The sequence below is a fragment of the Schistocerca cancellata genome, chromosome 7, assembly GCF_023864275.1.
Source record: "Schistocerca cancellata isolate TAMUIC-IGC-003103 chromosome 7, iqSchCanc2.1, whole genome shotgun sequence".
Lineage (NCBI taxonomy): Eukaryota > Metazoa > Arthropoda > Insecta > Orthoptera > Acrididae > Schistocerca > Schistocerca cancellata.
The window spans coordinates 577,953,200-577,969,847 of NC_064632.1; the positions used below are offsets into that span (position 1 = coordinate 577,953,200).

The following is a 16,648-nucleotide window of genomic DNA, read 5'->3' on the forward strand; positions in this document are numbered from 1 at the left end:
GAAGTCACCAGCTATACAACCAGCAGGCCAGAAAGGATAGAAGGAATACTTTCGTGAAGACTTCTTACATCCCTCCAACCAACATACATCTGAGTCTTGCTCTGCTAACAGGAAAGGCTCCAAGAAGTCAAATATAGGCAAATGGTCTTATCTTTCACCGAATCGAAGATCCTCTTCACTGGTGTTGCCACACGATATCCTCACCTGGCTGACCTCTGTGTTGCCAGTGCACGAACCTCCGCCGGCTGTCTGGGACCAATTCCCCAGTTTCCAGCCTGACAGTAGTAGACAATGTCATCGTGGACGCTATTGCTATCTCCGACACCTTGGCGCGCTGTGTTGCAGAGTTTTGAGCTCCTTCCACTATCACCCTGCCTTCCCCCATCGGAAATGAGTGGAGGAGGCTTGGGCATACCTTTCTGTTCTCAGAATTATAATTGATACAGTGTCGCCTTTACTATGAGGGAGCTGGACCATTCTCTCACTTCAACCTGGTCCTTTGCCCCAAGGCCAGACAAAGTTCACATTTAGGTGCTGCAGCACCTGTCTCTTGCAGGCGAGCACTTTCTCCTTCATACATACACTTGCATCTGTGCGGAGGGCAGGTTTTCCAGGTGCTGGTGTGAAGCAACTGTCGTATCCATGCCTAAGCCCAGTAAGGACAAACACCTTGCTTCTAGCTACAACCCTATTTCTCTCACCAGCTGTGTTTGCAAGGTGATGGAACGTATGATTCATGCCCGGCTGGTATGGAGGCTCAAGTCTCGCAATTTGCTGATGACTGCACAGTGTGGCTTTCGAGTGCGCCATTTTGCAGTTGACCATCTCATCACTTTGTCCACCCATGTCACGAATGGTTCTCTGTGGAAATGTGAGACTGTCGCCACGGTCTTTGATATGGAGAAAGGCTACGACATGTGCTGGAAGACTGGTATCCTTCATAGTCTCTACACATGGGGCTTCAGCGTCCAGGTGCCCCATTTATTTCCGGCATTTTTAAAAGAATGTTTTTTCACAGTTCATGTGGGTTCTGCCTTGTCTGACATCTTTATCCAGGAAAACGATGTGCCTAGGGTTTCGTCCTGAGCACCTTTGTGATCACCGTTAACCCTGTAATGGCCTGTCTCCCGCTGGGCATCTCCGGCTGGCTGCCTTTTCATTGATGATTTTGCAATCTATTGCAGTTCTCCACGGATTTGTCTCATTGAGCGACATCTTCAGCAATTTGTCAGTCATCTTTACTCGTGGAGCATTGACGGAAACTTTTGTTTTTCCACTGACAAAACCATTTGTATGCATTTCTGGCAGAAAATTGGTTTCTTCCACCGTCTTTACATCTTGTGCTGTTGATCCTTCATTTGTTGAAACTATGAAATTCCTGGGGCTCATGCTCCAGAGGAAACTCTCTTGGTCCTCCCACATGTCTTACCTGGCCGACTGCTGTATACGGTCCCTCAGTGTCCCACGTGTCCTCAGTGGTACTTCTTGGGGTGCAGATCGAGCCACCCTCCTCCGTTTGTACCGGTCCCTTGTCTGTTTGAAACTAGCCTATGAGTGTTCCGTTTATGCATCTGGATGTCCATCCCTCTCATGATGTCACAATACTATCCACCATTGTGGCATCCATTTGGTCCTGGTGCCTGTTACGCTAGCCGGGTTGAGTGTCTGTATGCAGAAGCTGCCGAACTACCAGTGTCGTACTGCCGTGACTTTCTCCTCAGCAGATATGCTTGCCATTTGTCTGTGATCACCAGTATGGGGCGTGTCCCTCTTCTGTGTTACCTGCTGGAGTTCACTTTCACCTCTTGCTCCGCCACACTACCTGCAACTTTCCCGGTGGAAGTGGTCCTTCACCACCTTGGCTTAATGTTCACCTTGTCTGTCATTCGCTTCCTAAGGACACTACTCTGTTGCCTACAGTTTCACGACATTCGCACGGAATTTTGCCGTAGCATCTTTGTGTACACTGTTGGCTCTTGGACTCAGCGTAGTGTCGGATGTACCTTCTTAATTGGCGCAGATGTTTTTCGGTATCTGCTTCTGGAACACTGCTCAGTATTTACAGCAGAGCGCTTCGTCCTGTATCAGGCCATGCAGTACATCCAGCGACACAAGCTTTTCAATTGCAATACCTGCTCAGACTCTCTCAGTGCCCTCCGAAGTCTCTGTTTGTTGCACATTGTCCTTCTCTTAGTGCAGCAGGCCCAGTAAAGCTGTCAATTGCTCACTCTTGATGGAAGTTCTGAGATGTTTATGTGGGTTCCTGGCCACATCGGTCTGACAGTAAACGAGGTCACCGACACTGCTGCCGAGGCTGCAGTCCTTGTACCTCATCCCACTAGTTCTTGTATTCCCTCAGATGATCTCTGTGTTGCCATATGTCAGCATGTGGTGTCACTTTGGCATGACAACTGGTTCTCCCTTTATCAGAACAAGCTCCGAGCTATTAAGCCTTTCCCAGTAGCTAGGATGACCTCCTCTCGTCCATCTCGCCGCGAGGAGATCATTTTAATTAGGTTGCCTATTGGGCGCTGTGTCTTTAGCCATTTCCATTTGTTCAGTGGTGCTCCCCCACCACTTCGTGCACATCATACCTAACTTATAACTGTCCGCCATTTTCTGACGGAATGTTTTTGTTTTAATAGCTTATGTTCCTGTTTGTGTTTGCCATTGGAGGTATTGGCCGTTTTAGCGAATGATGTGCCGTTTGTCAACTGCATTTTACTTTTTATCCGTTGTAGCAATATGTCGAAGGACATTAATTTTTTAGCTCTGGACCTCCGTTTCTCTATGGTGTATTTTATAGACCTTTCTCCATGTCTCTGTTGTTAGCTGTCTTCTCTTCCTTCGATTGTGATTGATCTGTAGTCATTTTTAACTCCTCTCTGTCTTTGCGTTCTATAGTTTTGACATGGGTGCGTACAACCCTAATTGTTTTTGCGCCCTAAAACAAAATAAAACTGGTTTCTCCTAATCTCTCCCCTCCCCCCGATGCAAATATATTCACTCTCTCTCGCTCGCTCTCTCTCTCTCTCTCTCTCTCTCTCTCTCTCTCTCTTTTTCTTGTCCCTTCCCCCCCTCCCCCCTCCCCCTTCCCTCCTTGCTTTCTCCCTTCCTTTTCCCACTCCTCTTCCTGCTCTCTTCCCTCCTTGTTTTCTCCCACTCCTCTCCCTGCTCTCTTTGTCTCCCATTCTCTTTTCTCCTCCATCTGGTGGCAGACACTTATAAAACATCCCAGCGGTGTCCACTGTATTAAAGCCAGTGGGTTCTGTTGCTTTAAGACACAACAAACTGTGAAGTGATTTCCCCGTTGCAATTTATTTTGTCAGTTGGTAGAATGAAGTGGTTAGGTGACTACCCAGTTAAAAAATAAATCTGCCAAATAGTTTTCAGTTCAGAAAGAGGGAAGTTGTTCAGGGAATTTAATTAATTACTGAATTTAGAAATACACAAATAAAACAAAACTAAATAATTTAAATTCGTGGGTGGAACATAAATAAAATAACAGAAAGGCAACCAGTATCGTATGGTTGCCTGATGATAAACACATGTAACAGAGAACAGTGTTCAGCAGCTTTTGAACTCTGTGGGTCTTCTTCTTTGTGCTGTACCTCCTCAGAACTTCTTTTGTCTCGTTGTGTGGTCTAAGTCATCTGTCCTTCCCACCCCCTGCCTCACACTACCCCACTGCCCCTTCTTGTCTCGTGTATCCGTCCCTACCCTGTCCCCACACCCATCAGTCAGGCAACTGCTCTCAGTGATTGATAATCAATAACCAATGTCACCACGTTAGCATACATTTGAATGTCTGCGTATACATTGGATGTCTGCGTACTTTCTACCAGAAGAAGAGTCAAAGAGCTCAAAAGCTAATGAACACTGTTTGTGTTACATGTGTCTATTTGCCACACATTAGTCTGCTATACATGTGTGGATGCCTTTCTCTTATTTTATATATAAAACCAAATAGTTTACCTAAAAACAAAGATGATGTGACTTACCAAATGAAAGTGCTGGCAGGTCGACAGACACACAAACGAACACAAACATACACACAAAATTCAAGCTTTCGCAACAAACTGTTGCCTCATCAGGAAAGAGGGAAGGAGAGGGAAAGACGAAAGGATGTGGGTTTTAAGGGAGAGGGTAAGGAGTCATTCCAGTCCCGGGAGCGGAAAGACTTACCTTAGGGGGAAAAAGGGACAGGTATACACTCGCGCACACACACACATATCCATCCACACATATACAGACACAAGCAGACATATTTAAAGATATACTCTCTGAATATAAAATGTCCTTATGATGCCCATTGTACATGAAACAAATTATACAGAAAGGGTTGACTATTCAGACTCATTGTTCTACTAATTTTCTACAAAGGACAGTGTCACAATCTCTCTGACTTGGTTCCTAATGGCCAACTAATTATTTCATGACATAATGACTGATATTAGTGTTGGTGATAATAGTGATATTTGTTGTTAATTCTGTTACAGCCTCAACTCAAGTATACCGACCGCCATCAGCTCGTGGCAGGGAGAGCAACTTTCGGCTACATGAAGATGAACCACCAACCAACCTTAAACCAGAGTGTAAGCATAGCATCAGAATTAATGTAGTTTCCTTTGCAATTGTGATAAAATTTGATCGATGTAGCCAGCTTGACAACTCTAAATCTTTCTTCAAAATATTATGTTGATTGACAAAGTCACCTGACACCACAACTAGATCGGTCATTGAAATATTGGTCGGAAATATGGAATATTAAACTCAAATATTATGATTTTTTAATAGATTCTGATTTCAGACTGCTATCATGTTCGCCAAAGGACTGTTTCAGTCAGATATGTAATGATTAATCATTATTGTCCCACATCAGATAATGAATCATGCTTTATGAAAAATGATGAATTGTCTCAAAATTCAGTTAATTCATCACATCTTGATGTATAACTGTAGTGTAATGTTCAGAAACTGTGAAGAATTGCAGAAATTTGGACAACATTGTTATCAAGACATTGTGAATGCAATGTTTTCATTCCTCTGTTATATCCTCAGAGAAAAGCTAAGATTAGTCAACCAGGATTTATGGTCTTAAATATCGGCAATGCAGTCCAGTTGTTACCTGTGCACTGAAGCCTGAGCTGTCATCATTGTGTCACAGTGAACACTACCCACTAGTATGAAGTCTTAGGATTTACTTGTAGTTCATGACGGAGACCCAATTTGAGCATCATGGGTCATCTCATTGCATATCGTATCCTGATTTATTTAAGCAACACTGTCTGTACCACCTCCTCCAACACATATACGGAATATCTCTCATTGTCACGCAGATTGTCACCCTATATAACCCACACCTTCAAATAACCAGACTCAAGAAAATGAGAAGAAAGTATATCAAAGCTCGGGTGGCAAAGATTAGTAAAATCATTCTTACAATAAAATCCCATAAACTGTGGTGATTGTTGTGCCCCTCTACATGTCAGCTCATGTAAATGTGCTATCTAAACGATGTCACTTGGCAGCTATCTCATCTTAACCAACAATTGACTATTTTTTGCTCCTTTGAACCCTCTTTGTTTTGTGATCACTTCCACATGCACCATACTTACTTCCTCCCATCTACATGTCACAGCCTGCACCTCATTCATTTTCTCATTTATTCCTGCAGATAATTGTTTTACACAACTCCTTGTAATGATGTTTTTGTATATTACTTGCATTGTTTTTTGTTGTTACAGAAAGTGTGAGAATAATAGTTGCAATACAGTCAAACCTCAATATGACGAACATCTTGGGACCATGAAAATTAAGCTGTTGTACAGGGGTTCCCCCCTTGCGGGTTCGGGGTTTAGAATTGGTCCACGGTATTTCTGCCTGTCGTAAGAGGCGACTAAAAGGAGTCTCCATCGTTTTGGCTTTTCTGTGATGGTCCCCTTTTGGGTTTGACCTCCACCTTTTCTGTTGATAGTGTGTGCCATTTGGGGAAGGATGCCTTACATGGTGTTTTTTGTTTGTCCATCGTGCACTGAGATCTTGCATGCTACTTATTGTCCTGTGGCGGGCTTGGCCCCCTCAGTCTTGTAGGTTGCCTACTTCTCGTTTCCTGCACCGTACCATCCTTCGCCCCTCCGACAATTCTGGACCATTTAGCCACCCTAAATCCAGTGCGGTGGCCAGTCCGTCATGGTGGTGTTGTCAAGTACCCTCTTGGTGGTAGCCCCCTGACAACACATGGATCCCACTGCTGATGCGTGAGCTACAACCTTCCTGCATATGCCAAGGAGTAGGTGCCCATCCTTTCTGGGGCCCCAGGACTCCTGGCAATGGCCATCCTACCAGGTGGCCCTTGTTGCAGCTGGGTGGCGCCCGTGGGAGGAGCCCCTGATCGGAGTGGGTGGCATCAGGGAGGATGACCTGCAATGAAATACGTTAAATCAACTCAATCTGATGGATGCTTAGCCCCAGCAGTCTCAAAGGACGTACGAAATGAATTTGATGCTGCGACCTGTGATTGCCGATTGCAGCTCCCCCGCAACCCCCCAGCCCACCCTCCTCACCCGGCCACGCTTTGGGAGGACCCTAGGGCGACTCGGTTTTGTGAGCCGTATTCGCCTTGGTACCTGGTTTGCAGCAGGACTGATGCAGAGACCTTTCAGGCAACGAAGCCCCACTTTTTTGTATACCACCTAGGAGATAGGTTTGGGGAAGTGGCGGCGTTGTCTAAAATGTGCAGCGGGGCATTTTTGATCCAAGCGGCCTCCCCTGCCCAGTCACGGGCGTTGTTTGTTTACTCCCCATAAAAGCCTTAACTTGGTCCAGGGTCTTATTTTCCATTGTGACCTCCTTTTGCAGTCGGATGAGGAGCTACACACCAACTTAGAGTGGCGGGGTGTCCACTTCGTCCGGCACATGCATAGGGGACACAAAGATAACAGAGTTGCTACCAGTGCCTTCATCTTGGCTTTGAGGGTGACTCGTTGCCTGAAAGGTCAAGGTGATGGTTTACCATTGTGGCGTGAAATCATATGTCTCTCCCCGTAAGCAGTGCTTCAAGTGTTGGAAGTTTGGTCACACGTCATCTCGTTGTACTTCCAGCGCCACATGCAGGGATTGCGGTCTTCATTGCTCGCTGTGACGACGGCTGTCCCTGCGGTTGTTAAGCCTCCAATGGGCCCTCGGGGTGACCCTGGCTCTTCCCCCCGTGTCTGTGATGGGAGACGTTGTTTCTTCTGGTACTCCCAAGGTACCTCCTTTGGGAGACCAACCCCTGAAACTGACGGGGATATCGGACACCCCTCCCTCCCCCCACCCACCCCCCTCCCGCCAGAGGTATAGCAGCCTCCTCCAGCTTCTCTCTTGCGGAAAGATTCCCTTGGAAGTCTACCTTCTAAGGCCTCCTCCAGTGCGACAGCTGACATCAGTCAGTGGCTCAGGCGGATTGAAGAGCTTTCCACTCTTTGTCTGTCCCTGATGCTCCTTCTGAGTCTCCCTCCCAGGTTGCTCCTAAGGAGCAGCAGGAGGAGGCGAAGAAGAAGAAGAAGAAGAAGAAGAAGAATTGACTGGGTAAGACGGCCGAGGTTCAGGTTGCCTCTGTGCCCCCTGTTCTTCCCAGTTCTGAATCTGAGTTGGATCTGCAGATTTTTGGCGTCCCCCAACGACCTCAATCTCGTCCCTACCTCAGACACACTGATTCTCGATTCAGGCTCTCCTTCGGTGGCGGTCGATGACCCAGCAGCGTAATCTGACCCCTAGGTCCCTTCACGCCTTTTCCGGATGCAGACAGTGTCATCCTCCAGTAGAATTGCAGTGGTTTTTCCCACCACCTTGCTGAGCTCTGACAACTTCTCAGCCTCCACCCTTTCTTCTGCATTGCTCTCCAGAAAACTTGGTTTCTGGCATTGCAAACCTCCGCCCTCCATGGCTATCGTGGTTATTATAAGAATCGGGAAGCTTATGAAAGGGTATCGAGGAGTCTGCATTTACGTTCTTCACTCTACAGTGAGCGTGTCCCTCTTCAAACACCTTTAGAGGCTGTCGCTTGTAGGGTGTGGATGCCGCAGGCTGTTACTGTCTGCAGCCTTTATCTTCCACCGGATGGTGATATCCCGCAGCATGTATTGGCTGCGCTGGTGGCCCAACTGCTGCCGTCTTTTCTGTTACTGGGCGACTTTAATGCCCATAATCATTTGTGGGGTGGATTGGTGGCAACGGGCCGAGGCACTGTCATGTTGGTGCAGCTTGACCTTTCTCTCTTAAATGATGGTGCCTCCACACATTTCAGTGTGGCATATGGCATGTACTCAGCCATCGACTTTTTGGTCTGCAGCCCTGGCCTTCTACCATCCGTCCACTGTAGTGTGCATGACGACTTTCCGATTTTTTTGTCACTGCTGCAGCGTCACTCTTTTGGGCGCCTTGCCAGGTGGGCTTTGAATAAGGCTGACTGGTACTTGTTTGCCTCCATTGCCAATATTGCGCCTCTTTCTCATGATGCCATTGATGTGGTGGTTCACGCGATAATCACCAGCATCATTTCTGTATCGAAATCTGCGATCCCCTGCTCTTCCGGGTCCCCTCGGCAGAGGACTGTGCCTTGGTGGTCACCAGATATTGCTGAGGGGATTTGAGATCGCAGGCGGGCCCTCCAGTGTCATAAGAGGCACCCATTCCTGCACCACCTTATTGCCTTTAAGCGGCTCCGTGCCCGAGCCCGTTGCCTTATTCGCCAACCAAAGCAGGAGTGCTGGGAAACGTATGTCTCCACTATTGGCATCCGTACCTCTCCATTGCAGGTTTGAACCAAGATTAGGTGACTGTATGGATATCAAGCCCCCATCAGTGTCCCTGGGCGTTTCCTGAATGGAGCCATTTGTACTGACTCAGACATGATTGCCGAAGTCTTCGCAGAGCATTATGCTCAGAGTTCCGCTTCTCCAAATTACCTGCTGGCCTTTTGCTCCCTGAAAGAGTGGTTGGAACGTCGGAGCCTTTCCTTCCATACACGCCACCCCAAATTGTACAATTCTCCATTCATTGAGCGGAATTCCAAAGTGCCTTAGCTGCTTGCCCTGATATGGCTCCCAGCCTGGAATGCATCCCCTATCAGATGCTCAAACACCTGTCGGTGGACTGCCAGCAACACCTCCTAGACCTTTTCAATCATATCTGGGTTGAGGGTGAGGTCCCCTCTCAGTGATAGGAAAGCATTAGCATACCAGTGTTGAAGCCTGGCAAAAACCCACCGGAGGTGGACAGCTACCACTCCATTAGCCTGACCAATGTTCTGTGCAAGTTGCTCGAATGCATGGTGAGCCGGAGGTTGAGTTGGCTTCTTGAGTCTCGGGGCATTCTTGAGTCTCGGGGCATTCTGGCTCTGTCTCAGGGTGGGTTCCATAAGGGCCGCTCTGCCACTGATAATCTGGTCTGCCTGGAGTCTGCCATCCGTATGGAACTTGCCCCCCGTCAGCATCTGGTTGCCGTCTTTTTTTTGAAATGCGGAAGGCATATGATACAACAATGCGACATCACATCCTCACCATGCTTCATGGGTGGGGTCTTAGGGGCCTGCTCCCAATTTTTATTCAAAATTTTCAGTCGCTTTGTTCCTTCTGGGTGCAAGTTGGTCCCTCCCATAGTTCCTCCCGAGCTCAAGAGAATAGGGTCCCTCAAGGCTCTGTCTTGAGTGTAGCTCTTTTTAGTTGCTATCAATGGACTAGCTGCTGCTGTGGGAATGTTCGTATCGGCTTATTTGTATGCTGATGACTTTTGCCTATACTATAGCTCCACTGGCATTGCGGTTGCTGAATGGCAGCCACAGGGCACTATCCGCTGGGCACAGTCTTGGGCCGTCACGCACAGGTTCCAGTTCTCGGCCGCCAAGACTTGCATCATGCATTTCTGCCGGTGTCACACTGTTCACTCTGAGCCGAGGCTTTATCTTGACAGCGAACCTCTTGCCTAGTGGAGACACATTGGTTTTTGGGCTTGCTTTTTGATACCTGGTTGACTTGATCCCTCATTTTAGGCAGCTTAAACAAACATGCTGGCGCCATCTTAATGCTCTTCATTGCTCGAGTCACATCAGCTGGGGTGCCGATTGGTCTACCCTTCTCCGTCTGTATCGTGCATCGATTCAGTCCCGTCTCGATTATGGGAGCCTGGCTTATGGTTTGGCATCACTTCAGGGTTGCGGTTGCTTGACCCCATCATTCACTGCAGGATCCGACTCACCACTGGAGCTTTCCACACAAGCCCTGTCGACAGCCCACTTGTGCAGGCTGATGTCACTCTGTTGCAGATCAGGCGCCAACAACTGCTGGCCGCTTATGCTGCACATGTTTGTAGCTTGCTCGGTCATCCTAATTACCGTCTCCTGTTCCCCAACTCGGTCGTCCATCTTCCAGAACGGCGACCCCAGTCAGGGTGTCCAATTGTGGTTTGCGTCCAGTCTCTTCTCTCTGGGCTTGAGTTTTTCCCTCTCCTGCCTCCTTTCCATATCCATGTCCCTCTGCTGCCGCTTTCTTTCCATCCTTTCCGCGTTTGCCAGCTCCGCTGTAGTCTATACCAACAGTTTGATGGTTGCTGGTCGAGTTGGTTATGCTTTTACTCTTGGGGATCACTCTGAACAACACTCGTTCCTGGATGGCTGCAGTGTTTTCACTGCGGAGCTGGTAGCCATCTCTCACGCCCTCATGTATGTCCACTCCTGCCCAGGTGAGTCCTTAGTCATCTGTAGTGACTCCCTGAGGGGCTTACAAGCTATTGACCAGTGTTTTTCTCGCTCTTGTCTGGTGATGACTCTCGAGGAGTCCCTCCATACTCTTGCCTGTTGCGGCCACTCTGTGGTTTTTGTGTGGACCCTGGGTCATGTCGGCATACCGGGTAATGAATGGGTTGACAGGCTGGCCAAACAGGCTGTTGGTGCACTGGCCCTGGAGATTGGCCCTTCGGAGTGTGATCTCCAGTCCTTTTTGCGGCAGAAGGTCCTTGGTGCTTGGGGTGATGAATGGAGCACCCTGCCTTTACCCAACAAACTTCAGGTCATCAAGGAGACTACCAGTGTTTGGTGCTCCTCCTTGTGGGCCTCTCGCAAGGACTCCGATGTACTCTGCCAGCTACGCATTGGCCACACCTGGCTGATGCACGGTTATTTATTGCACCGTGAGGACCCACTTCTCTGTCACTGTGGTTCAGCGTACAGTGATTCACATTTTGTTGGACTGTCCACTTTTAACTGCGCCCAGGCAGACGTTTGCGCTGCCCGATACGCTCCCTGCACTTTTAACGGATAATGCTGCAATGGCAGGCTTAGTTTTGAGTTTTATTTGCGCAGGGGGCTTTTATCGCTCAATCTGAGGGTTTGTTTCTTTTGAGTGTTGAGTCAGGCCTTTGGCCTACGGTTTTATATTGGGGTTTTTAGTGTGTCTCTTGGTGGTTGGGTTTTCCCTTTTTTTTCCATGGTTGGCCAACCACTGTAAAACTCTGTGTGCTCTTATTTCCTTTTTTCTGGTCTTTGTCTGTGTCTTCCTTGTTATCTCTGTTGCTTGTTTTTCTTCCTTGTGGGTGTTTCATGGCCGTGGAAAAAAGGGACCGATGGCCTTTGTAGTCTGGTCCCTTCAACCCCCCACAAACCAACCAAACTGTACCAGGGCTATTTTTATAATGAGGTTTTGTTGCCATGACTCGGAGCAAGGAGCCATGTTTTCATGGCTGAGAAGTGCATTACTGTAGTAATTTTCTGATGAAAAATAACATTAAAAGACAAATAATGAAACACATTTTGTTCACTTCATTATTAATACTGTACCTGTAGAAAATCTTAGTTTTGGGTACAGAAAAATTCACTTATTTTCCTTTGCTTCTTTTCTCTAAATATTCTCTTTGTGCATATTGTCTTTATCTCCTCTAACGTAATCAATTTCTGTGCTGAAACACTGGGGATTGAAGATGCTACTTGCTGAATGGTTTCCAGCTGACCTATTAGCTCATCAGAGGAGGGGGGATCGCACTTATCACATCACTGTCATCGTCAGTGTCTTCAATAGGTGAATTACTCTTTTAACTCCTCGATGGTAGATTTGTCGGTATATGCTTCAAACACCAACGCCTCGTCATCCACTGACAAGTATTCAACTACTAAAGCACCTATGGTTTTACCAGTAACTGCTGAATAAATCTCCAGATAACTTTGAATATCATCCTGTGTTATTTAATCCACCACAACATTCTCACCAACATCTTCACTTTAGGAAATTCTTGCATTTTTTCAGCTGTTCACAATCACGTTCGGCTGTACACTGTTCCAGGAACTAGCAATCATGTCACAAACCTGCTTCACATTGAAACTGTTGGAATTGCTCACATTTTCCCCATATCTAGTGGCTGAAGAATCGAAGTACAGTTCGAGGGGAAGTAGCATAGTTCAGTGTTCTTCAAAGCTGGCATGTTGTTACGCACACTACAGTTATCCACCAGCACTACAATTCCCTTATTCTTCATTGACATCTCTTTATCAAGCGAAAGCAACTGCTCAGTAAAGAGAGTAGACATCATCCATGCTTTTCGATTTGCCTTGTAATTGACTGCAATAAAAGAAATCACATTCACAATATGTCTGTAGCAAAACATTACAGCTGAAGCTATACTGGACTGAATTAACTTATAAATTATAGGAAGGTAAAATAAAATGTATGTACCCTGTTACCTGGTAAGCTTCTTACATTTTTGAAGCACCATGGGTTTGCTGACAGTCTGATCACCAGTGGTGTCAATTTGTGTGTCCCTGATGCACTGCTGCAGAGAAGAACAGTTAGGTGTACTTTAAATTGCTCCCCTCCTTTACACTTTTCTCCTCTAAAGGCCATCGTTTTCTCTGGCATCAGTTGATAAAACAATCCTGTCCCACCGGGATTGTACAAATTTTCAGGACTGTATTTTTCTAACAGTTTAAACGTGGTGTTTTTCCTCCAACATACTGCATCACCTGAAGATGCTGATTTTTCTTCTCCTGAAATGGCTTTAAAAATGATCCCATGCCTGTCCTTAAATCTTTGCAACCATCCTTTACTTGCCTTAAAATTAGAATCACTAAGTGACTAAAGCTTTTTGACATATCAGTGGACCATCAATTGGTACATTCTGTGCATAGATCTCATTAAACCACTGCAGTTTAGCACTGTCCACATCATCAGCAGCAGCCATCTTCATTCTTTTTCTTGAAGGGTTAAATTTGCCACCTGCAAAACTTTCTTCAATTTCTTTTCATTTTTTATGGGTTGTAGATAATGTCGATCGTGCAAATCCATACTTCCTCTCCACATCTACTTGTTTCATTCCATTATCAGTGTCCTTGGAAATCTCTGTTTTTGTCTCCAACCTTATTTATTTTTGAGTTGCAGTCATTGTCCAAATTTTAGCAAAGTCCAAAGTGTTTTCATTAATTAAAAACATTCACAGATTGCAAAAATCATGCAGATAAGCTGCTTGTGAGCCCAACAAAACACTTCTGTTTGCTACTGAATCTCAACAACAGACAAACTAAACACTCGTTCAAACAAAGGAGCTCTCTTGACATTTGCCGCTCAGCACAGCCTGCCTGTGGCTGTGTGCTATTCTCTTTACCGCTAGGATAAATACAGTTTTGTGTAGCGAAACTTCAGGAAATAAAGCGCTGAAAGTCTAGTAGCTTCTATAGTGCACTATAGTGAGCTTCTTAGAAGTAGGAAACAGTAAATTGCTCAAAATGTTGTCTTTGTTATAACCAGGTGTTGCTAAATTAAGTTCATCATTGTAATGAGGGTAATTAACATAGTACATATAGGAAATCTGCCGGGACCATATAAAATTATTGCTGTACCCGGGTTTATCATTGTATTGGTAATTGCTATACGGAGGTTTGACACTAACAACAACAACAATAATAATAATAATTGTGGAATTTAGCCACAAAATTTTGTTCTTGAAGAATGCTTCTGTTTTTTGTATATATAGAGAAAATGTATTTTTTTCCCTACAGCCAACCCATCCAAAGCTGCCTTGAAACAAAAAAAGAAACGAGAAGCCAAGAAGGCACGGAAAGAGCAAGACAATTCTCAGGTTGTTACAAATGGAGAATCAGCTCCAGTAACCTCACACACAGTGAAGCTCCCACCAGCAATTGCAGAAGTGGAAATGCCCGACGATCCCGAGAAAAGCAAGAAAATCAAGAAGATTAAGAGTGTAAGTTAATTATTTATTCTTAACGCACGCATGCGCGCACACACTAAAGATGATGTGACTTACCAAACGAAAGTGCTGGCAGGTTGATAGACACACAAACATACAAAATTCAAGCTTTTGGAACCAACAGTTGCTTCATCAGGAAAGAGGGAAGGAGAGGGAAAGACGAAAGGATGTGGGTTTTAAGGGAGAGGGTAAGGAGTCATTCCAATCCCGGGAGCGGAAAGACTTACCTTAGGGGGAAAAAAGGACAGGTATACACTCGCGCGCACACACACACATATCCATCCGCATATACACAGACACAAGCAGACATTTGTAGAGGCAAAGAGTTTGGGTAGAGATGTCAGTCGAGGCGGAAGTACAGAGGCAAAGATGATGTTGAAAGACAGGTGAGGTATGAGCGGCGGCAAATTGAAATTAGAAATTAGCGGAGATTGAGGCCTGGCGGATAGTGAGAAGAGAGGATATGCTGAAGGGCAAGTTCCCATCTCCGGAGTTCTGACAGGTTGGTGTTAGTGGGAAGTATCCAGATAACCCGGACGGTGTAACACTGTGCCAAGATGTGCTGGCCGTGCACCAAGGCATGTTTAGCCACAGGGTGATCCTCATTACCAACAAACACTGTCTGCCTGTGTTTGTGTGTGTATCGACCTGCCAGCGCTTTTGTTTGGTAAGTCTCATCATCTTTCTTTTTAGATAAATTTTTCCCACGTGGAATGTTTCCCTCTATTATATTCATATCATTAATTTGAACCCAACAATTACGTTTGTTATTGTCACTGTTACATTTCGTAATCTTTTCTGTCGTCTTATTTCCTCCTTCTGTTTTTGCCATCACTTTGTATTCACCGTCTCCTTTTTTACCGTAATCCTGTATACAATTTTATTCCGCCGATATATACTCAATAATACGTAATAATACGTAACCCACTTCCAAACCATAACCAAAAAATTTTTTTTCCGCTTTCAACACTACCGCTGCTATAAAATCCACCATTTCTAGTTCACAAATAGTTCCTTTCAGCTATTAAACAACCTTTTCGGCTACTTTTAATAACTTTTGCTTTATTTCCATTTCCGTTTTTCTCACATCACCTATCATTTTTAGCCGCTTCCCACAGGTTTTAACGTCATTATTTCTTCATCAGACAATTGTTAGCCTCATTTCCATAATCTGCCACCACCAAACCACTCCTTTTAATACATCCTCACATAGTTTTTTCGGAATTTTCCCGAATTTCTCCACCCTTTAACATGTTTAGGCGGCAACACAACCACCTAACCTTTATGCACATCATTATCTACCTACACAAGTTCACCACAGGATCAACATAGCCCAGCTCTAACCAACCCTTTTTTGCCTTTTTTCACACCAGATCTTCTTTTGCTTTCTAGTTCACCTTTATCTCTCTCCATATATTTTTATATTTATTTTCATTTTCATTTCAGCCTCATGTTACACTTTCCACCTTCTAGTACCATGTCACCAACACAACACCTCCACAACGACCCCATTTAGTTTTATTTACATTCCCTCCTAAACATGCCTTCGCCCTAGCCAGATTACACTCCCATATTTTCTTTTCTCAGGCTTGTCTGACATTTGGCATCACCCCCAAAGGCCTCACACTTAAAGTTCCCATCTCTGGCTGCAACCCTTCATTCCATCAGTCCCTATACCAGTTCCAAACCGAACAATCCATTGCCCTCACCCACCTAATCCTTCACTTACACATCCACTCAGCCAATCAACACACCCATCAACTCCTATCCTTAATAAAAGTCCTCAATCTTTCCTCTCCCACATCCACACCGGCTGTTCAGAGCATCCTCCTACAGGCCAACCGCAAATTAGAACAGCATGCCACCCTCCACCTTAAAAAACTATCCAATCTCCTGGTTTCCCACCTCCGGAAAGGCAACTCACTCACCCTTCACAACCTTTCCAGCAAACCTCAACCTCCTCTCATTGCACACAAACCCAGTCTCTCCCATCTACTCAATCTCCCACTTCCAGCTCCACTCCCTCCAAAACCTCAAAATTCCAATCAACACAATCTGGAACCACAACACCCCAATTCAGTAGTTAACCTTTCCTCCAAACCTCTCTCCCAATCCAAAACCTCTGTCCTATCCAAAGGCCTCACCTTCAGCCCCACTCCCAGATTTAACCAAACAGCCCTCGTCAAAGATTTACTGTCCTACACCCGTACTCTTTGTTGGAAATATCACTTTGCCACGAAGAAAAATTATCCTAATCCTAATCCTACTCCTAATGATCCAACTCCCCATGACACTATCCAAATTGAACCATGCCTGGAACAGTTCCGTCCTCCGTCACAGCGGGACCCACCTCCTCTTCCTCAAAATCACCCTCTCCTAACCTTCCAGGAATTTCTGACTTCCAGCCTTGCCTCTC

General features: G+C 45.8%; 1 protein-coding gene across 1 annotated transcript in view; it reads left to right on the forward strand.

Moving 5' to 3' along the window:
* Positions 1-16,648, forward strand: part of LOC126091853 (eukaryotic translation initiation factor 2A) — a 189,465-nt gene that overhangs the window by 143,744 nt on the left and 29,073 nt on the right. The window contains exons 11-12 of the mRNA XM_049907118.1: positions 4,500-4,595; positions 14,024-14,226. Coding sequence (XP_049763075.1) covers positions 4,500-4,595; positions 14,024-14,226 — 299 coding nt within the window. The remainder of the gene's footprint in view (positions 1-4,499; positions 4,596-14,023; positions 14,227-16,648) is intronic.